Genomic DNA, 26,144 nt, shown 5'->3' with positions numbered 1-26,144 from the left:
GGCCCAGACTGAAGCTGTTGACCGTCTCCCGAGACGACAAGAGCTGAAGAGTACTTGACCAAAGGAGACCTTGTGCTTGACAACTAAAGCAATGAAGCATTCATGGCCACTCATTCAGACATGCCTCTGAAGTGGCAGTCGGGGATTTAGTCCGGCCATTTTGCAGTCACTGATCATCCACCCACTTCTGTCCGCTGTCAATTTACGTGTGGACTTCAAACACGGAGAGCCTGACGGATGGTCTCTGGTCCCATCTAAAAGAAGGAACTTCTGAAGCGTGGGGATTATTGGATTCTCTCCTCTCGCTGTTTGAAAAGGATCGGCTGGTCTTTTCTCCTGTAGTGATCAAACAAGTATCAAGATTGGGCTACTCCAATTTATTTGCTTGGTTCTTATAACACAATTTAGGGTACAAATTACTAGTAACAAAAAAAGGAGCAATATATAAAGATATCTAAGCTAGAAGGTCCACTACAGTACTTCTCCTATAGTGATCAAACAAGTAATAAGATTTGACTACTCCAGTTTACTTTCTTAGTTCTTAGACAATCTAAGGTAAAATTAACTATAAAAAAGGAGCAAACTATAAAGATATCTAAGCTAGAAGGTTCACTACTGTAACAGTACTTCAGAAATCTTGTAGGATGCCCATTATTAAGCTGGGCCTGTCTTTTCCTGACCTGTATATATATCCACCTATTTACCAAATATCATTATAATCCATTCTCAGCTTCCCAAGTTATACTGTCCACGCATGCGCACATGAACACACACACACACACACTCTCTCTCTCTCTCTCTCACTGACACACACATGCACACACACACACACACACAATCTGACTCTCTCTCACACACACACTGAGACAAATCAGACCTAAAACATACTGCAAGTTGGCAAAGATATAAATACATGTAGAGGGCTGGAAGGAAACCTTGTGTCTGAGAGACTGGATTGAATTTCACACCCTGAAACTGTGAGCCTCATCGATCAGGCTCTGTTGGTGTGTTGCTCCTTTGGGGCAGAATTTCTTTGAACCCAAATCCCAACAAATTGAATTGTGGTGGCCTGATCACTTATACAAACATGGTGTCAATGAGACTTGTGGAGGGGAAGAGATTTAAGCTTCTTCTGACAGGATTATGTTGTAGCCTATTCAAATGCGGAAACAGGGTAGAGAAAAGAAGTCACAAAAATGGTGATAAAAAAAGACCATGAAGCAGATAGTGTGAGTGTGTGAGTCAATGATAGATTGCCCCTTAACCAATGGAAAAGTATGACCTTACAATTCATTGGCATCAATATCGTAAAGACGGATCACCTCTGTAGTCAAAGTTACATGTATCGTTAATACTGTTGTATACTGTATACTATTGTATAACGTATATTGTAATGTTACCAGGGCTAGCCCTTGATAATAGCCTCAGGCTAGTTGGGTAGCCCTGGCTGTATTTCTCATGATTATACAGCCGAATAAATCAAATCAAATCAAAAACTGTATCCGACGGTGTGAAATCATGACTGTCTCACATGATCTTGCAACAAAATTGTCTCAGCTCAAAATTCACTGCCGGAAAATCCCATAACCCGACCACCCAATCAACGTGATGTAGCGTACATCCGACCTTGGCATTACATGTACGCTAATACAGGCAGTTAAATCTGGTGTGTGATAATTTCCTGTCAAGGACAATCTACCCGACTTTGTGCCAGATTGGAGCCTGTCATGTACAGCAATATCCTGATGATTGCATAACACTGCAACATGGTCTGAAATATTAGTTTTGTCATAACCTGGTCTCAGAAGGCGGTTTCTGCCTCAGAGTCTGTATACAAGGACAGTCAGTCTGAGTTTTGGTCTGATTGGAGCCTTTTATCTTTCATGTACAGCAATCTGCTGATGATTCCCGAACACCTCAACACTAGTGGTTTCATATTGTTGTTTTTTCAGCTAGCCCCTGGTATCACACTGCAGTTACAGTTGTATTCAAGGACAGTCAGCCTGAGTTTTGGTCTGATTGAAGCCTTTTATGTATAGCAATACCGCGTTGATTACCGAACACTGCAACATCCTCTAGCAGTTTCATGTTTTACTTTTAGTTTAGACGGAACTTGGTCTCACACTGCAGTTTCTGCCTCTTTATTCAAGGACAATCAGCCTGAGTTTTGGTCTGATTGAAGCCTTTTATGTATAGCAATACCGTGTTGATTGGAACCTCAGCAGATCCTCATATTGGTCTCATCATGACCTGTTCATTGGAACAAAAAACACATGAAATGAAAATAAGACTTGTGTGGATAGGGGGTTCAAAGACAATTTTTTTTTTAATGTAACTATCATAAAATCCCACTGCAGGTGTCAAACAAGAATCATAGAATGTCAGAAATGTGACCTGAAAACAGCTTGTGGATAGAGGTGACTGTCTTCATAGTCTTACAGCGGTTAATTTTTTCAAAGCAAGTTAAGTGTCAGAAACTTTTATGATCATAACTTGTCTGTAGAAGTCGGCTAGGAATGAGACTTGTAATAGAAATTGGTATTCATAGTGTTGCACTGTACCAAAATCCCTTTGCAAAGTAAGGAAAAATGAAGGACATTTATGTTGCAACCATCAGAAAATAGGCCTTGTAATATGCTTTGCTGCTCTACTTACCCATCTTCCATGCCCATCTTCTCCAGTTAGGCCTAGAAGCTGTCAGATGAAAAATGCCAAATGCCCAGTTCGATGCACCATAAGTGCAGACTATGACAGAAAATCATCCGTGAAAAATGTCTGATTGATTTCCCTTGCCATGGTGAAAAAAAGTGTCATGTGCAAAAAATAATGATTTTCAGCACATGGTTTAGGAATGTGCCATTTGTGCTGGGTGAAACATTCAGCATTTGTTTGTTTGCTTCTATGTTTTCAGGGGCTTTCAACTTGTATGACCTAATGACAACAACGAAGGCTACATCACAGATATCTCTAAGTTTCCCTTGTCATGTTGAAAAGAGTGCTGCGGTACACATTTTAAAAAATCAGCACATTATTCGAGGATTGTACCATTTGTGGGGGTGCAGCATGTAAACTTTTTTTGTTTGTTTGTTTCCAGGGGCTTTCAACTTGTATGACCTCGACAACGATGGCTACATCACAAAATCAGAGATGCTGAACATAGTGGAAGCCATCTACGCCATGGTGGTGAGTTTTACATGTATAACATGTCTGGGTATACATGCTCATAGAGATTGTGATCTGGCAGGAGTGCTGACTCTACCAGTAGAGATAACAATGGCAGTCACTAAATGAGAATACTAGGAAGTGAGAATGGTTATGGTTGCCTGGGACCTACTTACGAATCCTGGGTTTCAAATCTATTCAAATATTGATCTCAAGTTACGTGAACCGAACTTAAAAAGTTACAGACTGTCATTTGAGCAAATATTCACATGCACAAAAAAAATACCATAGACAGACAGACAGACTAAAACTCTCTACTTGTAGAATCATTGAGGGGTTTAAACTTTAACTTATGAAATAATCTGTAAGAGGCAGAAATTCACTTTTTTCCTTGTTTGTAAAGTTATGTGATGTCTTTATTTTCTAGAAATTAGACCCCTGCACTACAATATGTTGACAAGCCATATGCCACTCAATGTTCTGTCATTCTTTGTTCAGTTTTATGTTCCTCCATTCCTTGTCAATTTCTGTGCCTGGTTCATTCCCGCGTTTTGTCGTTCTTTGTTTCCCCATGCAGGAAAAGGTGAGTCCCTGTTCCGTCTTTAGGACAGAAAAATGGCCGACAGACGACTGAGTACAGCTTTCTGTATCTTAGTAACAAACTAACCAACCCCTTGGCCTTTTGCATGTCTTTTGTGTCATGTGAGGAATGTTCCACTGTTAATGTTTGTGGAGGGGTGTTTGAAGTACTTCTAATTTTATCTCGTCAACTTTTGTCCCTTTTCCCTCCCTGTTCTTCATACATATCTTAAGTTATTTTTAAGATAAAACTTTATCATGAGAGTGGGAAAAACTTAAAGAATGAAAAAAAGTCATTTTTGTTTTTCTCCCTCTCATTCTCTCAATTAAGTATTCAATTAATCCCCCCGTTATAAAATGAATCATGGAACATTCCAAACCCAGGCTAATAATTGCAACACTGACAAAGTAAGACATGGACTTAGACCCTCTAACCTCATAAGTTGCTTGAACCTGTCTTCATTATGTGCGTCATTCTTTTACTGCATGCACAGTTCAAACTTTCAACTGGCATACATTGTATTAGCCCTTAAAAGGATCATTCCTCTTGCTTGTGCATTGTCTAACCCTGTGGCTTCTCAGAAGCAAACATCTTTGTCAATGTTTCTTCGCTTCTTTTCTTCCCTCGTCGATTTCCCGTCTTCTTATTACCTTACAGAGTAGCTCCCTTTCTGGCGAGGTTGGTCTTCCTGCTTATTTTTCTGTGCCTGTTTTTTTTTTTTACAAATTATGTTGTTTGCTACAAGTTATTTGCTTCCTGCTTATTTTTCTGTGCCAATTTTTTTATTAATTTTCCTATGACTTTTTTCTGCTTATTTTTCTGTAATTTTTTTCTCAGTGTTGTTAGTCTTCCTGCTTACTTTTTCTTTGCCTGTTTTTTTTCTGCAATGGTGTTTGTTCTATGTTGCAATAAGGCTGTTTACATAAAAAGACATGATATACGTGAATACCCTGTGTTCAAATGCAGCAAAATTCAATATAAGTTACCCCACAAAGGTGAACTAGCATTACAGGTCTGAACCTTAAAACGTGCATAACTACGTTTGACTGCTCATTGCTATACAGTATTGACATGTAACTAATGATCTTTGTATGAGGCTTTTTATATTGTGAAGGCAGATTTCTACAGCGACCTAGGGTTGGAAAAGTTGCCTAAAACTAATGCTTGTCCTTTCGGGCAAGTAAATATGAAATTTACTTGCCCGAACCAACTTTTCACCTGCTCAAAATTTAAATAACTAAAAAAAAAGTATGTATTTTCACTTCCAGCATTGGAATTTTTTTGCTATTGGCTCTACTTTTCTCTGTTGAACCATGCTTGATCCCATGACTGTCAAAAGTAATATCAAAATATATTCCATGAAAAATCTTACTTGCTCGATCGGGCAAGTAGGGAAGGACATGCGCTTGCTCGATCAGTAGTTTCACTTGCCGGGAACAATCAGGCTAATGGACTTGTCCAACCCTGCGACCTCACCAGAGCACTGATGCACGTTGATCGCAACCACGATCTAACCTTTGATCCAATCGTTTGTCTAACTCTCTCTGATTGGCCACCTCTGACCTGCCACCTCTGACCTTTGCCCCACAGGGCACAATGCTGGAGCTGCCCCCAGATGAGGACACGCCGGAGAAGAGAGTTAACAAGATCTTCGCACAGATGGATAAGGTGCAGGTCACTCTTTCATAATTTCTTCTAGTTCAATCTGTCCTGTATGCCAAAAGCAATTACTCAAGCAACTGGATATACTTTGGAAAAAACAGGTCTTTTATACTCAAACTAAAATTGTCTTTCAATACAATGTTTCCTATTGGACCTCTAGAATTGTCTTCATTCATAGTGTAGAGTATAAAAGATCTGTTTTTTCCAGATCACTTCAGGGTCACTGAGGAAAACTGGTGGATACCAGTTGAAACGTCTGACTGTTTCCAAATCATATTCCAGTTGCTTGAGTAATTGCTTTTTTTAAGCATATCTTATTACCTGGATGCCTAACCTTCATCGACGTAATTTGTCCTGTAGTAATGTGTTAAACTGGTACATACTTTACATGTAGCTCCAGTTTGTTCCTCTAATAGCTCCTCATCAGTGTAGACTGACCCCTTTGGCCCTGTCCCAGTTGAAATGTTTAGGCCTAATGTCCTGCGTTATTTCAGAAATTGCATTAGACACAGTGTAAAAGGGGTCAAGCTTCTAATACCTGTCTTAGCCCTGTTACCATTGCTGTTGCATGTAGAAAGGTTTTATATTTGACTGTCGTAATGCTACCCTGCACTGACTATAGTCTTTGTCTGTACCCTACTAGTAGCCTTTTAGATTATCATGTACTTTGTTACTAAGCTTTTAGTTGTGATATGTTCTCATCCTTGGTTTAATGTAATATTCCTGTCTTTTATTGTATGATTTTGCTATTTTTTGCTATAATTGTGTGTGATGATGTACAGTTTTGTTCTTCTCTTCTTTCATGTTACTTGATATCTGAAAATTCAGAATTTTGTGATAAGCTGTTGTATTTGTCTTCTGTTTAAACTCTTCTATTTTCTCATTTGCATATTTCAATTGCTGTCTTGGTTTTGTTACTGATTTGTCAGCCTGTTTGTATTGTTATTGTGTACTTCTTTTCAGCTGTGTTTTCTTAACTTATGTTTTCCTGTGTGATCGTGATGTTTCAGGATTGAAAGAATAAGGGCCGCTTCTATTTACAAAGTTTTTCTTTCCTTCATTTGATCTTTGTTTCAATTTTTTCCCTTCCCTCATTTGATCCATTTTCTGACTTTCTTACAGGACTTTTTCACGCTCTTGAACATTTCCAGAAATTTTTTTCCGTATTTGTAGTTTCCTTAAAGAGTAGAATTCATTTATCAAACCCACTTCACTCCAGCAGTATTTCGAGTAAGAGTGAGGTTGCCGTCTAAAATCACACACCTGCTATAAGAAATCTTGCATACCAATCCATCCACCAATTCCTCACAACTTTGGAAAACTAATTTTTAATCCTCTTCTGTCACCGAACCTTCTCAGTCTTCTGTTCTAAAACTCTTTGTGTGTTTGTGTACTTACCGTACCTTCATCAACGTTTGTGTACTCACCTTTTCTTCTCGTTTTTGTTTGTAGACTATACTTAATTTTGCATCTACATGACATTGTATGGTATTTGAATATTGTAGCCACTTTCCTTGCATGACATGCAATTTATACTTGATAGTAAATTGTTAAAGAAAGCTTGCAAGCCATTTCTTCTTTCTTATATGTCATTGACACAAAATCAGTGCATTTTAGGCTTTTTGCATGTTGCATGGACATCACACTTTTGTGCACATGGATAACAAAGTTCTCTGTACCAAGCCTATGTTTCACTGACCGTCTATCATCTTAAGGCAATACTATCTGTTACTGGTTCTACTTCAAGCTGTTTCTAGACCTCATGTGAAGTAGAACGAGTAAGTATTGCCTGCGAAAGGAAACAAATGGTTCATTACAAGTGAAACTTTGGCTAGGTACATGTACATGTAAAAACAGTTGGTAATGTGTACAACTGCAAGGAACTTTTTATTTTAGCAACCACATTAAACAATTCACAAATATCATGATTATCACTTAACACAAAGCCAGTGTGTCACATGTGGTTAACACTTAAACACCAGTGGTGGACACTTTATCGTTCAATCCTCTTCTTTCTCCCACAGAACAAGGATGGCAAGCTCACGAAGGAAGAGTTCAGGGAGGGATCCAAGTGTGATCCGTGGATCGTCCAAGCGTTGTCGCTGGAGATCCCACAGTGATCCCACTTTGTGCAAGCATATCTTTAACCTGTACAGATCCTGTAATTGGAGAGATGTTGATTTCTCTTTTTTATTATTTGAATAGTACCCAGGGCTTTACGTGCATATTGTATTACAGAGGACTTACATGTACATTATAAACTGCCTTTGATAGGTAGTGCTTTTAGCAGATGATGGGAAGGTGGCCAATCAGAAGTCACTTTTCCATCATGCAGTGGTACAGTGACCAATCAAAAAGCTTTAGGTCTGTCACATGATGCAGTGGGATAGTGACCAATCAGAAAGCATTTTTTCTTTCCCATCATGCCATGGTATGGTGACCAATCAGTCTTTCTCTTTCTCATCATTCAGTGGAACAGTTAAACCAACCAGAAAGATTCTATCACTTTCCCGTCATTCAGTGGATTGGTGACCAATCAGATAGATGATTTCACTTTCTCATCTTGTGTCAATACAGTGACCAATCACAAGCCTCCAAGGTCTAACATGAGCTGTGAACTTTGAACTGTGAACTTCTAGAACATTTTTTTTTCAGAAAGAATGAAAGGACAGAAGTTGAGCTGAAATGAACCTATTACTTTCATTATGCATTCATATAGTGACTTATCAGACAGCTCATGTCATGACAAACTATCTGTGGACATTTTGAACGTTGTTTTTTCAGAATAAGGACGGAAAGTTGAGCCGTTCGGAGTTTATCTCAGGCTCGAAGAAGGACGCCTGGATTGTCCAGGCGCTGGCTATAGAAATGGAGCAATGATGTCTGTGTATACAAGTTTCCATTGTGAGAGCGTTACAAATGGTATTCTGGGATTCCCTTTCAAGTCCTCGCTGTCATTCACAAACATGGCTGGTGCTGGCAAGCCTTTGCCTCAACAAATTTACATCTCACAGTTTGTACCCTTCGAAATCCCTGAAATAAAAAAGACTCAATTGACAAAATTTCTACAAAGCTATTATCTTACCACCTCACAACTAAATGCTATTGGCCAGTTTCACTTCAACGTTAAGCTTTTCAACTTTCATTTCGGGATCATATGGACCCTAAACCTGCAAGCCAAACATTTTTTACAGCCGTGTTTTACAATGATGACAGGAACTGCCAGAGTGGACCCTTCCAATCACTGACACGTATGGCTGCCATCACTAACTCGTTTGGCTGTGGTCAGCTCATCGCACTGTTGCGCATGTAAGGAGACACTGAGTTAGCTATTCTGGTTACACACACTTGCTTTGGCTTTCGTCCCATTTGATTGGTGCTAACCTGCAACTATTTTCAGGCCGGTGCAGTAACTATTGAATGGGACCTAAAGCCACTGTAATTTCTTTAATTTGTTGTCAAACATTTTAACTAGAAATATAGCAATAGAAGAGCACGAAAACAATTGAATCTGACTCGCTGAGACTTTGTGTATCAGGTTGCAAACCTTTTCTTCAGAGTTTATTTTCATGTCTATCTGTCAGTTCAACATTATTATCTTAAGTCCTAGAACCAAAAAAAATTGAACTATACTCAGTCTGGTCTTAACCTTTTCAGGATAGCAACCAGGCTAGCTAGAAGGTGCCCAACGAACCCATGCATGGAAAGACATGTTATCACTAAACACCCCAACCCCTGTACAACTCGCTTTCACATGATTCGGCTATGCTTCTCTGTCACAACATCTTGTGCATGGCTTCGACCTCCCAAACTCATGCAAAAGGTTGCTGTAGGGGCAGAAACTTTAAGAAAACAGACCTTTAAGGAAAAGAAACTTAGGGTGCAACTTAATTTCTTTTCAGCGCAAGCCCTTTCTCCCCCACCTACCCTTCAATGTGTCACTGTCACATCCCATTACCCTTCTTCTACCATGGCAAAAGTGGCCTTATTTGGTGTTGTAAGTTGCGCCTTTTGCGTAAAAGTGTGACGTCATAGTCCGCTGTTTGTATCGACAGTAGTTGCGCGACAGCCCCATTTCTACGTGTCTGTTCCGTGACCTTTGTACCCCAGTAGTTCTATGTCATTCTGGCAGCCTTTTCCATCGTTTGGGGGGTGCACAAATGCATTACCATGGCAACAACAAAGAACGATTCAGGCCGTCTTGCTGGCCGGTTACTCTCTGATGATGGATTCTTACACCACAGACAGACACGGCTTCACCACCGAAAATTTTGTTTTTGTTTTCTTCACATCACGGTTTGACGACTGTCAACGACTGATGCTTTTAGCAGGTTGAAATCACAACGCAAATTGGGTGGGAAGGCTTGCGTTGCCACCATTATGATAGTTGTATTTATTGTAAATATATGACGTTGTAACAAAAAAAAAAGAGTCCATGATCGTAGGGTATTAGCTGGGCAGTGTGCTGCCTATAGGGCGCATGTCGAAACGAAAACTGGATGACCATAACGCCTGTTTTAGCATGAGGACAATCGATGCGCACCAAATGATGCTGTACAGTTGGCTCCACCTTGAGCATGACAGGGTCCCCCGAGTACCACTTTTTCCTGAAGCTTTATATACAACATCACCAGGGTGATTATAAGCACTACCGGTATGTAAATCTGGCACCTAGATAAGCAGGCACCTGAAAAAAAATGCACTTGATGACAGAAGTAGGCATCTCGAAAATCAGGCACCCGAAAAAGTGAACCTGATGATGGAAACAGGCACTTCAAAAATCAGGCACCCGAAAAAGTGCACCTGGTGACAGAAACAGGCACCTCGAAAATCAGCTAGGTACCCACTGTCTGTGGCTGTGGCAGTTGTCAGGTGCTACTGTTTCAGGTGCGGGCTGTTTCAGGTGCCGAAACTAATTTCCCATTTTCGTGTCTCTGTGCGTTTTTCGATGCAGAACAAGGATGGGCTGATTAGCAAGCAGGAGTTTAGAGATGGCGCAAAGAAGGACAAATGGATCTGTTCCGCCCTGTCCCTGGACTTATAGCTGACAAGGACGTAGAAATGTAGAAAGAAAAGTGTCCTGGTCTCAGATAGAGCGCAGTCTAGTCTGTCATAGGGCTGCGTTGTAGGTATAATGGTCCCATCATCAACAAGCCTGTGTAACAAAATCTATGGCATTCAATGTTGTCTTTCTGCAAGCTTGTCATTGAAATTTTGACGGGATCGAGGGAAAACATCAGGACTAAACTTCAGGTTTCCCTATTCCTGTTTTAGTCCAATGTAGAGGGAGGGCACGACAATACAGGAATGCGGCAACGTTACTTAAATGAAAAATACGAGAAGAGGGCAAATTTTTTGAAGTGTGTCATGGCAACTTTTTGGATTCTATTGTTGATGGAGGAAAAGATGGGGAAGAATGTTGATAATTTGTATCGTGTAGCTTCTCCTTAGCGTAAGATGAGCTGAGTACTTTGTAATAAGAGATCTGAACTTACATGTATTCTGTGTGGACATGGGATGTTACGAACCTGCATACATGTAGAGTTACCTGCAAAATCTGTACCACGTTTCAACGCAGCTGTGTAATATAAAAAAAAGAGGTTTTTAGCTTTTCTTATTATATAACTTGTCTAAGGAGGATGCTATAGTTGTTGTATGCTCCTAAAAATGCTGTGAATTTGCGAAGAGAATTCTATTTGGTATGACGTAGTGATGTTCATGAGTTTTCAAATGTAAAGCTACATAGACTTGATTTTATGGATGACATCAATTTTGGCTTGTATCCCGAAAGAGAATCTCCTTTTGGCAGAACGGAGGAAGTAATTTGACAAAGTTTAAGCAAATGGAGAACTATTTCTGAACCCGTTGTGAAACTAAACAAAAACAAGAGTAAGGTCAACATTTTTATTGAACTGTTTCAATGTGTTCAAACATTCCTTTGCAAAAAGGAACAAAATTTGTTTTACTTCCTTATTCTTTTTAGGGATACTCCAAAGATGCCATTCATCCAAATCAAATTTGTGTTGCTGTAGGTATGTAATGAAAGAAGACTATATATACCAGTGGCTGTGTCTGACCTCAGAGGTGTTTGTTGTTTGCATGCCGACCCTGGAGAGTTTGGAACCGATTTGTGCATTTCCTAAAAAAATGGCTTGTAACACTCTTCTTCTTCAGGGCACGTCCATGTGAACAGTTGTCGTATCTTAGCCAGCGAGTTTGAGTTTTTCTCATCACGTTTTACGTACGCAAGTTTGGTAGTCTAGACTTTAGTGCTAAGGAAAAGGTGAATGCTTTTTGTACTGTTTGCTCTGTAAGACTTAGTGCAATGATACTGCCTATGCTTTTTCGGGCCCTCCTGTTGTGAACCTACTTAGTTATACTATTGTGTACCTCAAGGATGCATCATTGGGCCCCTTTACACTGTTTAAGTTATAGAGTCTAAGACTTAATGACTTCTTCAATCAACTACCCATTTTAGAAGTGAAAATGTTTCCCTCTCATATTGATGTTAACTGCAATTTTCTTATCCATGACCCAGTGAACATCTGTTAATGTCAAATGTCAAAGGTGATGTGTCAAATGTCATACCAGCAGTCATGTATTAGCACCACTGATTTTTGTTGTTGACATGATCATAAGTGCAATTCTGGAAAAACTGACGACAAGGGCAGACGAAATGATACAGCTAGACTTTTTGTTGTCTTTGTTTCACAACAATCGGTTGACGGCAGTTGAATTCTGAACTTGTCTATGAAAAGTTGTGTACGTGTAGTATACATTGTCAAAACTTAAGCTTGTTAGTGACCAGAATGTACCATTCATGCTCCTCTCATGACACCTTACAAATTATTTCAGGCTGTGTCAGTACAATTCCTTGTTTGTCATCGTTGTCATTTAAGTTTCTTTGTCAGCTGAGAAAAAATGTATAGAAAATGCTACGCATGCCCTACTCATTACAACGTTTTGAGGGGCAAGACTTTTTTGTTCTGTCTTTTCCCCCAATAACCAAGGAATTGTACTCACAATCATATTTCATTCAAACAAAAGAGTTGGACTAGTTTGCTTTTAAATTTCCTGATGAGACAGCTATGATGTGACAAGTTGTGGGTTAACGAAAAATATTTTCTGTCAGAATAGATAAAAATTAGAGGGGGAAATCCTAGCAGCAATGTTAGACAATTGCATATCAAGTTTTGGTATAATGTTACGAATCCTTTAGCATAGTACAAGGAAGGACTTGAAAAAAAGAAGAAATTTTATACAGATATTCTAGTCAGATATGGATGTAAGCATGTAGTCTAACTGCAGGAAAAGGCATAGTGGAATATAGACCTTAAAACGTACAGTTATATTATACAAGGGCTGGCAAATCTGTCGGCGGTGTTTTGAGCATACCAAAATTTGACTTGTGTTATTCTGGAGCTGCTATCATCCTGTTCTTTTGCTGTTTTCATGCCACTTTTGTGAGATACGTTTGTCTGAGTCAACAGTCTTCCCGAGGGAGTTTACAGCACAGTTTCTGTCATACCAAATAAGGCAATAAAACTCCATGAGTTGCACCAATCAGAAGTCCACTTAGGTAACAGGTGTATTAGGAGAGACCTCTATCATTTGATAGCAGTACTGCAACTCACGCTACTTGCACACTGAAGAACTTTAGCATGGTTGTCATCAATGCCCTTTTGAAGCATTAGATGGTATATCAATTCTGATAGTATCGAGGTTAATTAGAACTAGACTGAATTTCTGTGTTATTGGAGGTGTTGAATTTGTGTAGTACCTGCATATTTAACCCTCAAAAACCCAAGTTAATAGTTACCAGGTTCCCTGTAGGCTCTCTCTGGAAGACTGTTATTAGACAAAACTTTATGTTGGGATCTCTTGTTTTTGTACATAAAAACGTTCATGTTTAGTGGGTAGGGATAGAGGCGTTCGTGTCCTCCACTAGTGATGTTTTATTTATTGGAAATATTTATGCGTTTCTTCAGGATGTACGTTTTGTACGGTGTAAGAAGTTATCATCAGTCAACTTGCCTGTTCTAAATACATTTCAGTATAACGGAAACTGTTGGCTTCGTGTTTTGTTTTGTTTTCAATTATACGTGTATATTAGTCTCAAAGCAGACCCTAGCTTGTATCAAAGCTCGCAAAGGAGTATAGCCGTTTGACTCGCTTTGGCCGGCTATACTCCTTTGCCAGCATTGATACTTATCTATCTCTAAGGCATCGTAGGGTCTGCTTGGAGACTACGTGTATATGAGAGATAATGAGAGTGATCTTGAACTAGTTTAGCTCACTCAAGAGCTAAGCTTCCACTGGTCAATTCATAGAAGACTGACCATGTGTGCAGGTTATATAGTCAATGAATGAATGAAAATAAGTACAAGTCGCAACAAAAGAATAGTTGTTAGATACATGAAATATATTACAATGTCAACTAACACAAGAATCATATGCTACTAGTAAGTGAATTAGACGTGTATTGTGCCGTGGAAATTCCCCTAGCTATTTTCCACAAGTACAGTACAAGTAAACAGCAGTGGGCCACGGCTTAATATTCTGTTCCTTTTTTTCAACCCCTTTTCCCCGAGAAAATGATGTTACAAAACACGCTTAAAGCACTGGGCCAGATCCGTACATCTGGTTGGTGATTAGTTATATCTGTCCTGGGACATGCCAGACAGCTGCGGGTCACAAACTTTTAATTGAGTATCGGTAAAATGATAAGAAGACGGAAATGGTCATTACAGCTACGGACTAGGCTAGTCGATGGTGTCGGCTGGATTACGTCAATGTGACGTCATGATGGATACAATTACGTCATGTAGAAGCAGATGTTCGGGTTGGACTTGTTATGCGCCTTTTTTTAGCCGTGTTTCGCCTTTTAGCTTTATAAGTATACATCACAGATTATGAAAGAGATACACAGGGATGCAAAAATATGTGCAAAACCATTCTGTTAACACGAAATTAAAACGGAACACCTTTTCTGTACCTCTGCCTTTCAACGAACTTTGTGTAAAGTTTATTAATACCTCTCCAATCAGGGGTTCGGCTCCGTGCGTCTGTTTCCGACGTGTTGTTAGGCGTTTTTATCGGGCTTTCAATTTTGTACCGTTTTCTTTATGCCTCGTTTGACCACGAGACAAAGGAAGCGAACAGTACAAAATAGAAAGCCCGATAAAAACGCTTAAAACACGCCGTAAAACAGCCGGAGCCTAACCTCTACTTTGAGGGTAATAAATACACCAATAACTGGCATGTATTGCCCGATGTACCGGTTAAACGTTATCGCTTATAGATCGCACAAAACAGTCGGCTGTTGAGTTTGACAATCAATATCTTCTTTTTAAGTTGCTACTATCAAAGTCTAGCACATGCGTCAGAACGGACCCCTCAGGGGACATGGGTTCGCGCCATTGACGTCACACTAGTAAGGTCAATGTAATTTGTTGGTTACCGTCACAGTACAGAAATGGTCGGTAACAGTTTTAGTATATTTTGCTTTAACTGGAGATAGGATGGTCTCGTTTCTTATGGAGTTATATGTGATATGACCCCAGTACATATGAAACACCTCTGTGATTTCTAAAGCTTATTTCGCCCGCAGATTTTTTGTTGCTAGCGGAATCGGACATTTCATGTACATGAAGTATAGAGACTTCATCGACTTGAAGCGACACCTAGGAACAGGTGCACAGTGCAGGCTTAGGCAGCCCTGAGGCATGCAAAGTTATTTAGAGCCAAGATCAATATATAATGCACCTTAACCCGAAAGGATCACAGCTAGCCGCTCAATGTTGATATCTACTTCTAGTGGTTTGCAAAATAGAAGGAACAGGAAGAACTAAGTACCGAGACAATCTTTCTGGCAACCAACATTTTAAAAATTGAACATCGTCGTCTTTGCGAGTTGTCATGATTTATGCTGTTTGATATATTCTTAAGACGGTAAAAAAAACTATATGCCGTACAGTACGTTTGGTTGTTGATCTGTCAAACAAACGTCATATACATGTATTGACGTGACTGTGACACCCAAAGAAGCAAGCAACAACTATGACCTAAGTGGATAGACTATCAGAAGGAGGTCTAATGGAAATAAAAACTGGGATAGACATATAAGAAGAGTCTTTTAAACAAGGAATGTGACCCTTCCATTCTTTACTTTTACCCCAACACGGCCTGTACCATGCGTATTTATATAAACATTGCAAGGCACAAAAGGATAACCGAGTGGGTGGTATGCCCCAGTAGTGGTATGCAGGGAATGAAAAAGTGGTGAATATTTTGTCCCATGATTTTTTCCAAGCCATCAACCATCATCTTTTGTAACATTACAGATTGTAGGAAACGAAAGAAAGCAGTCACTGTGGTGTTGTCTGTAAGTTGATCCATATCAACTTCGTTAAGGCAAGGAGGTTTCTTTAACCTCCTTGGTTAAGGCAGATGGCAGCATTTTTCACATTTCAATTGAGTACGAGTCCGTATTGTTCGGTCTGATGACCAAGAAGGTTATGATTTCGGTAGCTTTTGTGTGTAGAGACTCGAGAAGGCCTCGGTGGATTGTATTGTTCAGTAGTACAGTAAAACACAGTTCTAAGCGATAACAGCTGACAGTCGCGTTTACAGAAATGTTGACAAACCTTACCTAAGTATTTGATCTATTCATGACGATTCCGGATCCTCTGTTTATGTTACAACAATGTCAATCGCTGATCTTGTATATATTATATGTCCTTACGATATGTCTTAAAGCTTTATTTTCGCCTAGGTCCGGGCGAACAAAGTATGAAAGACGTAGACAGCTATTCAAAAGTGTTGGCAAGAGTAGCCGATCGAGACATCTCAAAGAATCATAACATGTGTAGAAGACTCCTTTTCTGTGAATGCTGATTAACAAAGGAAACATGAACATGTCGCGTTTGCAAAGATAACATCGTTGGAATGTATTACGAAGTATTATCATATAGCCAGATGGAGTTGACCAATCAGAGGCCCCCATTTCCTATGGGTTATCAGGCAGTAACCTGAAAAGTGGGCGGTTATTAGAATAACCGACCACTTTTTGGACCGCACCATTATAGAGGGGACAGGACGCTAATACTAGTGTTAAGTATTTATCGATTATATCTATTAAACAGCGTACTGTACTTTATTTCAAACAATTTATGTTAAACTACAACACAATTAAAAAGATATAAATGATTTTTAAATAGAAAAAGATTAATTGAACATGACTTTCAACACCCCCACTAAACAAACGAATAGAAGTCAAATTTGACCATCGGGTTTGTTTAGTGGGGGTGTTGAAAGTCGACTTCTATTCGGGGTATTAGAACACGAATCTTGTTCGATCTGACGTGATCGAACAGAACGGGCGTTCTACCGGGGGTCACCCGCGGTCATCCGCAGGTTGCTACAGTAAACACGCAGAAAACGCCCTGTGCTAACAGTTGGATAGGCTATATGTGTCAGTTCAATAGGCTATATGATAATAACGTTAATGCCCCGCCTTTTCCTCATATACACCTCGGGGCGGGGCATTAACCCTTTAGTATTACATTCGTACTTGATAGACACCTACAGCAGTGCTGAGTAAGTCAGCCTGAAGCATGGAAAAGATCTAAAACTAAGGTCAACGCACCTGAACCTGAAAAGACCGCAGCTAACCACTCCATGTTGACATCTAAATCTAACAGTATACAAAATGTTAGGACGAACTACATATCTTCACATCTTTGATCTTCGTCGTCTTTGCGAGTAGTCTTGATTTCTACTATCATGAAACATTTTAAGATGTTAAAAAGAATTTGTCGTATAGTGCGTTTGGTTGCAGACAAAAAAGACGCCACGTATTGACACACCGAAAAGGATCTAGCAACAAGCATGACGTAAATGGAAAGTACCCTCTTTGTTTTGGGAAAATTGAGTCAAACGCGGAAAGTCCCTGTACGAAAATAGTCTCTTACAGGTACTAGAACTACTAGCACCCACCGGTGTAGCATTATTTGCAGGTATTTTTGCTACAGCCTACAGCGATTGAAGTACTGAAGACATCCATCACTCCAGCGTACACCCATTTCACGTAACGTGAGTTTTTCTATGTTTTTAGCAGGGTATTGATTGCACAGGTTACTAGTAGTCGTTCCTATTAGAAAGGTATCGTCACGCGTAAAATTCACCTGATTTTCATGCTGAGGTGCCACCGCAACAGTGCTTCGTCTGTAGGAATTTTATGGAGTTTTTCCGTTTGGTTAGAGTTTAGATGTTATGTAGACGCCTAGTTTTCCCCTAAAGTGATAGAGTTACACAAGGAACTTCTTGCGTGTGTATGGTTTAGTCAAACCCCGATATCAGAGTTTTCGACCATGATCTTCTAGCGCTGGGTACCGGTATGATGTACCAGTACAAACCCGTTTTTTTTTCTTGTTGGACCGGTCAAGAAAAAGTGGACCTGAAAATAATTAGTTGACTGAATTTTTGACCGATTCGAATTGAAAATGAGCAGATTATACCGAAAGAGATCGAGTCGCCGAGAGGGGAGCGAGCCAGTAAAAATCCCGACTACTGCTAAATCTCCTCGACTCAACCTCTGCTTGGAGAATATACTGGCAGGCGCTCAGGTGTTTTAATTTTGGGCTTACTGATCCAAGTAAACAACAAGACCGAAGTAGAGGAGAGTTGATAGTCATTTTTACCGAGCTTCTACTGTAAAACATGGTACAAAACAGAGGTTGCTGTTGTTGTTTACATAAAGATAGGAGTTTAAAACGCCAATGCACGTCGGATACCGCACCAAACAGAATCCTTTGTTGTGAAATGTACTATTGTTTAAGTATGTTTTTGGGGTTCGGACCTGGACTCGATCCACTGGATCCGGACTGTACCTGTACCTGAATTTTCTCTACCGGCGCTCCAAATAGCGTCGTGTACTCTATTTACTTGCTTGCCGGCACCAATCCACAGTCCGTGCCTTGTCAGTAAAAAAAAGATAGGGAATTTGAGTCTTGTCGTGCCGTTTCAATTGAATCTGTTTTCGATACCTTGTTATGATGGCTGTGTTTGATACTTACTTCAGTGTGCTCTTCTTTTAAAGGTAACGCCAAAGGCATGTGAAAGTCATTCGAAAGGTATGTAAGACAGGAGTTGTGTAGTAGCAGCGTATTTGTCGCCGTTACACCGTCATGCCACATATGCATCCGGATCTCTTGTCGACGTCACTGTTTATATATATATATATGTGACGTAAGTGGAAAGTACCCTGTATGTGGGCAAATTGAGTCATACGCAGAAAGTCCCTGTGCGGACTCTCTTACAAATAGAACTATCGATTGTTAGTGTGTGTGCTACAGACATTTAGTATACATCCAGGTAAGAGACTTTTTTACAAAGGGGTTACTCGCAGTTAGGCCAGCGATGGAAAACAACTACTGGCTACTGCAAGTCGTTGCGATGAAGAGTACTGATATACATTGAAATCGGAAATAAAATCGTTGACAAAAGCAACTTTCACCTTGCCCTTCCACTGTACTTAAACGCAGCATTCCATTCACTTGACCCCTTTGTTTTGGTTACTTTAAACTATCGTGTGAGTTACGCTGTAAAGTGCATTACTCCACCCCACCCACGCTATATTGCCGTAAACTGCCCAATGCCATAGTCTCCATAGCAGGCTTTCGGGGGCTCATAATACACTTTTGCTGGCCATTTCTATTTGTACGCGGTCGCTGATCGCTGGCGTTTTCTGATGGAGGGTGGCTATCAGAAAACGCCAGCAATCAGCGATCGAGTACAAATAGAAATGGCCAGCAAAAGTGTATTATGAGCCCCCGAAAGCCTGCTATGGAGGCTACCAATGCCACTTGTATTGCAAGGGTTTGAGTAAAGATACCAACAATTGCATTGCGGAGGTGCTACAAGATCTGGACCCGTCCGGCAGAAGCAACAGGGCTGCGAGGGCGATGCTCTCACCAACGGATACACTTTGATAATGGTTGACGCCACCATGCACGTGGATACATTGACTGGACTTGAAATACATCAAACAGTAGGACACGTATATGAGAATGTTAGATGATATGAGATAGCTTGTTTTATTCAAAAATCTGTTTGCTACATTCCAACAGATATGAATGGAGTAATAAGTTGAACCTTATATTAATCTTTTATTCTACATTATTCTAAACTATTGACAGGCCATGGATACAACGTCAGGTGTTGCTGTTTCCAGTACCATACAACCTTCGGGAAATAATGAAATCAGGCGAAACAAAGAGACAAGGTGTGTATGTATGTACGTTATCTCCATGTATACATTCCTACTATTGGAATTTAACACCTTTCGTCTAGTTGCAGCACGCGAGCTTCTTTTGTTATTCAATAACGATGATTTATTAATATTTCACCTATGACAACTTAGAATGGTATACTACATGGTGTTCGGCACCCATTTGGAAGGCAACGCTCCTTTTGCAACTCATTTAGGAAGAAACAAGGTTCTGCGGCTAAAAAAATCTTTCTTTGCCTAGTAACGTTATTTGATTCTTCTGGGACATGGCTGAAATCAATAAAAAGACTTTGTGTTTGTTTTAGCCTAAAACATGCCAGGCACACATCGTGATCATGGTGAGGAAAATAGAGCTCGTTTTGTAAACGTACGACCGTACCAATAAGAATGTTTTTTCTTATGTTTTCTCTAATTTTCGCACTTCTTTTCCTGCAAGATGGTAAAATGGATTCAACGTTTTTTTTAGATCAAATGACGTGAAAATTTTTTCAGTGACACGTAGCTATTGTGCAAAGTAGTATTCACTGTACGATATCCAAGACCTACCTGAAAAACAGGTAAATGATCTGAGTGTAGGTGAAATAAAGGTCATGGAAACATTGGCTGTTACTCATTGGTTGTGAATAAAGAAGCCATTCACCTTCGTGATGAAACTATTCACAGATGTACTTATTTTCTATTTATCTATATGGGCCTTTGAAATTATCTTATTGAGTTTCGTTTCCATTTTCAGGCCAAACATATAAAATGTACCATATATATAGCATGGCATTTAAACCAAATGACATGAAATTTTGCATGCTGGTGCCTATGACATATATTTACAGGACTGTATTCACAGTGTTTGGTATACATAACTTTTAAGATGATCTTGTTTTCATTTTTGGCTATTTACACACATATGTCACTTAAGTAGACTTGACATTTGGCATGAAGTGTCCTGAGTATGTGGATGTGTCCTTTATTTTTGGTATGTACCCGTTTCCAATTTTGAGGCATTTAAAACGTGGGGTAACGTTGGGATAGACCATGCATATGGGCAGTTGTAACTTTAAGTTGGTCCATTTCCGCAAAGGTTGATTTGCATTAGTATATTTTGTATCATGAAAGAATAGGTGGAAAATGCATTTGCTTTTAAAAGTTTGCAAATGCTGCCTTTCTAGTTGCCACTTCATTTTTAAAATCTCCCCAACAGAACATATGCTGAGCTCCATCTTGCGGGAGACACTGCACTGCAGAATGGAGATCTCGATGCAGCAGAAGGACACTTTGCGTCTGCGATGAAAGAAATCCACGGTAAGGAAATGTACATAACTTCGTATAATGTTTGTTACTAGCACCACAATTAATATTTTTTTCACATTCTACAACAAAAGGTAGCATATTCATACTTAAATTCGAAAGGATACCAGGGAGGTTTTATCATAACAAATCTCCTTGCATATCGGAAGCTCTTGCTATGCATGCTATTAAAAAACATTAGGCAAGATAATGTCATTTTGTAACAGACCAACAGTCCCCTCGGCTTCGGGAGGAGGAGGAGTGTCTGCGCAAGCTCGGGACAGTGTACGCCAGACGAGGAGTACAGACCAAAGATGGACAGGATTTTGCCAAGGCCACAGCTCTCTACAACGCCGCCCTGGCCAGGAACGGAGACAAGCATCTTCTCATCGATTCCATCAAGGAAGCAGAACAGCTGTTTCTGTATCACACCGTAGGTGTTGACTGCAAACCACCGCTCTATGAGACCGACATCGAGCACAAAAATCTGTTGGAAGAGTACAGAAATGAAGTCAAGGCACGTCTAGAAACAATCCACAACGACCATAACCCGTACCAGTATCATGAAGACGACCCCTTAGTCAAAGAAGTCGAAATGAAGAGAGCAGGATCAATCAAGGACTTGTTTAAGGACATATCAAAACAAAGAAAGAAATTCATAAAAAACCTTGTTGAAGAATGCATCAAGACAATCGGGCCGACTCCATGTAAGTACGCTATGATAGGTTTGGGTTCACAGGCCACAGAACTGGTCACTCCGTACTCCGATCTGGAGTTCGCCATACTGATAGAGGAAAACAAAGACACTCCGGAGAACAAAGAGTATTTTTTCAACCTTACCTGTTACCTGTACCTCAAAATCATCAACCTTGGAGAGACTATTCTACCAGCTGTGGGGATCAAGTCTCTCAACAACTTCTACTCAGAAGACCCGGAAGATAAATGGTTCTACGACTCTGTCACTCCTCGCGGCTTTGCGTTTGACGGAGCCATGCCATGGGCGAGCAAAACACCGTTTGGAAGAGAAAGTACAAAGACGAAGCCCGCCGTCAGCCTGATACAAACGCCTGCGGGCATGGCTGAGTTTCAGCGACAAGACGTCGCCCTTGCTCATGGTTACCACCTGTCCAGCATACTGAGGCACGTCTCTTTTTTGGCGGGAGATCAGGCACTGGTAGACGACTACATGACAAGAGTAAAGAGGCTTTATCAGGCCTCCTGGGCAGGAGTAATCCAAGTTTTGGGCACCTTGGCTAGTACTAAGCATTGCGGGGCCACAAATCCCGTTTTCACGAGTTTCCATGAGTCGTTCCGTACACTGTGGTCAGATACCTACTGGCTACCTACTGGTAACCTGTTAAACGTAAAAAAAGACATTTACCGATTTCCCACCGTTGCAGTTGTGACTCTTGGTCTTCTGGGGGGCGTCTATGCGACAAGCATATGGGACGCCATTCAAGAGATGGAAGAGACAGGTGTCGTCACTAAAGAAAACGCCCATCATCTACAGGTGCTGGTCAGCATCTCAGGTGAGCTGAGACTACGGACGTACCTGGAGCTCAGGGGCCAGAAAGAAAACTTGTCTGGTCTTGTTGCAATGCGGACACCGCTGGACGGAGGGTCGGAAACACTGATCAACTCAGTGTTTCACGTACCCGACCAGAAGATGATGTTCAGGTACTACTATACAGCCCACCCTCTTAAGACAAACATCATCGGACTCACACATATCCCCATTGATGATTTGTCTACAACACATCTTGGACTACGAGTGACCTTATATGATGCCTCTCCTTCAGTTAAGGCAGGTATATGTCAAGGGCTGTTGCACTTCAAAGCAGCTATAGTCCACACAGAGAATGCGCTTAGAAAGTTGGATGTGGACAAAGCTGCTACAACGTGTCTACCCGGTCAGTCCCAGGAAGTTACACTTTATTCAAGGATATCTCTCCTAGGTCAGAAAGCTGCGAGTTACAGTAGTCTCGGTGACCACAGAAAGGCCATCTGTTGCTGGGAAGAACAGCTAAAAGAGCAGCAGCAGCTATGTCAGTACGATCTCAAGGTCGTCGTCCTGTATTTCATCATTGCAATGGCATGGAACAGGCTAAGAGACACGGAAAATGTCATTGCTAACCTACAGCAGGGATGGGCGTTAATGCCGGACAAGGATGCTGTATTTATGGATCCAGAGATTACTGCATTGGTGGATGACTTAATTGCTAATGCGGTCATGGCGGAGCGGGGTGAAATCCATAATCTTGACAAAGCTTATGGAGGTAAGCAGATGATCAGCTACCTCGAAAAATTGACGAATATGCTAAAGGAACTCTATGGAGATTTACTTCCTGTGAGAGGTGTGATGGCTGCCCACCTTCGAAACTTTGGAGAACTTTTCAATTTAATGGGTGATTACACGAAAGCCATCACATTCACTGAAGAATCGCTGGAGGTAATGAGGACCATATATGGCCAGGACTCAGCACATCCTGACATCGCTGCATTACTCACAAACCTGGGTATAAGTTCGTGTAGAGGCCTACACGATCATGCAAAGGCGATACGCTACCACGAAGAGGCCTTAATAATGTACAAAGTCGTCTATAAGAGCGGCACGCCACATCCCGCTACTCCAGACATACTCCACAAGCTCGGGATAGAATGGCTGCACCTTGGGGAATACAAGAAAGCACGCGGCTATTTTGAACAGGCCAGTCAGATGCTGATACATGGAAGAGACGAAGCATGCCATCCCGACATGTTACATGTTGCTCAGAATCTCCGATTGCTATTTGATGATAGCGGACAACTCGCCCGAGATTATAATAATGATGTTGGCGATAACGCGGATGCTCGTGCTTGCATTGACCAGATATTGAAGATGTTTGAAGGGTTATATGGATCAGTCAGTCACAGTCGAGATAACGCCATGTTGCATGTTGCTTTGGGAGAACTTGCGGAAAAAATTGGAGATAACTTGAAGGCAATCGGCTTTTACGAAAAAGCACTGAAGATGACGAAGGAGCTTTTGGGCAACAGCATGGGACATTCAGAGTATTCTTGGGTGTTATTCATCCTTGGATCTGTGTGTCGCAAGGAAGGAGAATATCGGAAAGCCCTGCAATACTACAAGAACGCATTGGAAATCTTCAAAGATATACACGGGCAGGAAACGGCCCACCCTACCATTGTTGAATCCCTCGGTAACCTCGCGGTTGTTTACAAAGAGCTTGGAGACCACAAGAAAGCTCTTTCGTTCTATGAACAGGCATTAGAGATGAATAAAGAGATACACGGCCCAACAACTCCACATCTTGATACTGCCGTATCGCTCCATGATATGGGAGAAGTTTGTGAAGAATCTGGAGATAATCTCAAGGCAATCAGCTGTTTCGAAGAAGCACTTAAGATGATGGAAGAGATTTTCGATAAAAGCAATGAACATCTTGCCATTGCGATGTTGCTAGGCAAACTTGGGTCAGCATGTCGAAACGCAGCAGAATATCAGAAAGCCCTCCAATACTATGAGCGGACATTGGAAACATATAAAAGAATACACGACCAAGATGCAAGTCATCCTGATATTGCTGATTCCCTCAATAACCTCGCGGCAGTTTATGAAGACCTCGGGAACCACTTAAAAGCTATTCAGCTCCATGAGGAAGCGTTAGACATTACAAAACTCAACCACGCAAATAAAACAAATGAAAGAGGTGAAGTGTGTCATCCCAACATTGCACGTCTTCTTCATAAGATTGGACACATCTGGAACGTTATGGGTGATAACGATAAGGCTCTTTCGTTTTGTGAACAGGCCTTAAAAATGAATCGTGAACTCTACGGCCCGACCACCCCACATCATGATACCGCCATGGTACTACTTTTTATGGGAATAGCTTTTGAAGAATCCGGAGATAACATGAAGGCAAAAAGTTGTTACGAAGAAACACTTAAGATGGAAGGGATTTTTGATAAGTGCAAGAAGCATCACCTTATTGCGTCGTTGCTAGACAGCCTTGGATCAGCATGTCGCAAGGCAGGGGAATATCAGAAAGCGCTTCAATACTGCCAGCGGGCATTGGAAACCAAGAAAGGCATCCACGGGCCCGATGCGGTTCACCCCGACATTGTTCGCTCCCTCCGAAACCTGGCGATAGTTTACAAAGACCTCGGGGACTACATAAAAGCCATTCAGCTCTACGAGGATATGTTAGACATGACAAAACTTATCCACGGTGGGAATGAAACACATGAAAGAGACGAAGTGTGCCATCCCGACATTGCTCGTGCTCTTGATAATCTGGGGAGCCTTTGGCATATGACAGGTGATAATAAGAAAGCTATTGCGTTCTATGAACAGGCATTCAAGATGAATCAAGAACTCCACGGCCCGACCACCCCACACCGTGATACGGCCACATTACTTGGTCAAATGGGAGTAGTTTTTGTAGAATCTGGAGATAACCTCAAGGCAATCAGTTGCTACGAAGAAATACTTAGGATGAAAGAGATTTTTGTTGAGAGCAAGGAGCATCATGTCATTGCATCGCTTCTAGTAGGCCTAGGGTCAGCATGTCGCAACGCAGGGGAATATCAGAAGGCCCTCCGGTATTACCATCAGGCATTGGAAACCAACAAAGGCATCCACGGGCCCGATGCGGTTCACCCCGACATTGTTCACTCCCTCCGTAAACTCGCGGAAGTTTACAAAGACCTCGGGGACTACATAAAAGCTATTCAGCTGTGCGAGGACGCGCTAAAAATTACAAAACTCATCCACGGTGGGAATGAAACACATGAAAAAGAAGACGTGAGACATCCCGACATTGCATGTATTCTTGAAGAACTGGGGAGCCTTTGGCATATCGCCGGTGAAAACAAGAAAGCTATTGCATTCTTTGAACAGGCATTAAAGATGAATCAAGAACTCTACTGTCCGACCACCCCACACCGTGATACGGCCACATTACTTGTTCAAATGGGAGTAGTTTTTGAAGAAACTGGAGATAACCTCAAGGCAATCAGTTGTTACGAAGAAGCACTTAACATGTTGGAAGAGATTTTTGTAAAGAGCAAGGACCACCATGTCATTGCATTGTTGCTAGGAGTCCTTGGATCAGCATGTCGCAAACAGCAGTCCAGGCTATTCTGCCCCTCCCCTGGGCCACTTTT

The 26,144-nt window shown here is 41.0% G+C and overlaps 2 protein-coding genes across 16 annotated transcripts in view; one reads left to right on the top strand and one right to left on the bottom strand.

Moving 5' to 3' along the window:
• Positions 1-13,469, top strand: part of LOC118421042 (neuronal calcium sensor 1-like) — a 53,918-nt gene extending 40,449 nt beyond the window's left edge. For 2 of the 15 annotated variants that reach the window (XM_035828193.1, XM_035828189.1), the window contains exons 6-11: positions 3,095-3,183; positions 3,740-3,745; positions 4,400-4,420; positions 5,333-5,410; positions 8,189-8,308; positions 10,359-13,469. In XM_035828193.1, coding sequence (XP_035684086.1) covers positions 3,095-3,183; positions 3,740-3,745; positions 4,400-4,420; positions 5,333-5,410; positions 8,189-8,284 — 290 coding nt within the window. In that variant the 3' untranslated portion in view covers positions 8,285-8,308; positions 10,359-13,469. Of the gene's footprint in view, positions 1-3,094; positions 3,184-3,739; positions 3,746-4,399; positions 4,421-5,332; positions 5,411-7,428; positions 10,093-10,358 lie in introns of those variants that run through there. The other 13 variants (XM_035828199.1, XM_035828197.1, XM_035828202.1 and 10 more) reach the window with 11 other exon arrangements.
• Positions 1-26,144, bottom strand: part of LOC118421949 (zinc finger protein 208-like) — a 516,296-nt gene that overhangs the window by 192,351 nt on the left and 297,801 nt on the right. The window lies entirely within an intron of this gene.

This window comes from Branchiostoma floridae, chromosome 8, assembly GCF_000003815.2.
Source record: "Branchiostoma floridae strain S238N-H82 chromosome 8, Bfl_VNyyK, whole genome shotgun sequence".
NCBI lineage: Eukaryota > Metazoa > Chordata > Leptocardii > Amphioxiformes > Branchiostomatidae > Branchiostoma > Branchiostoma floridae.
The sequence above is the reverse complement of the archived record's forward strand: the minus strand, read 5'-3'. Positions and strand labels throughout refer to the sequence as shown.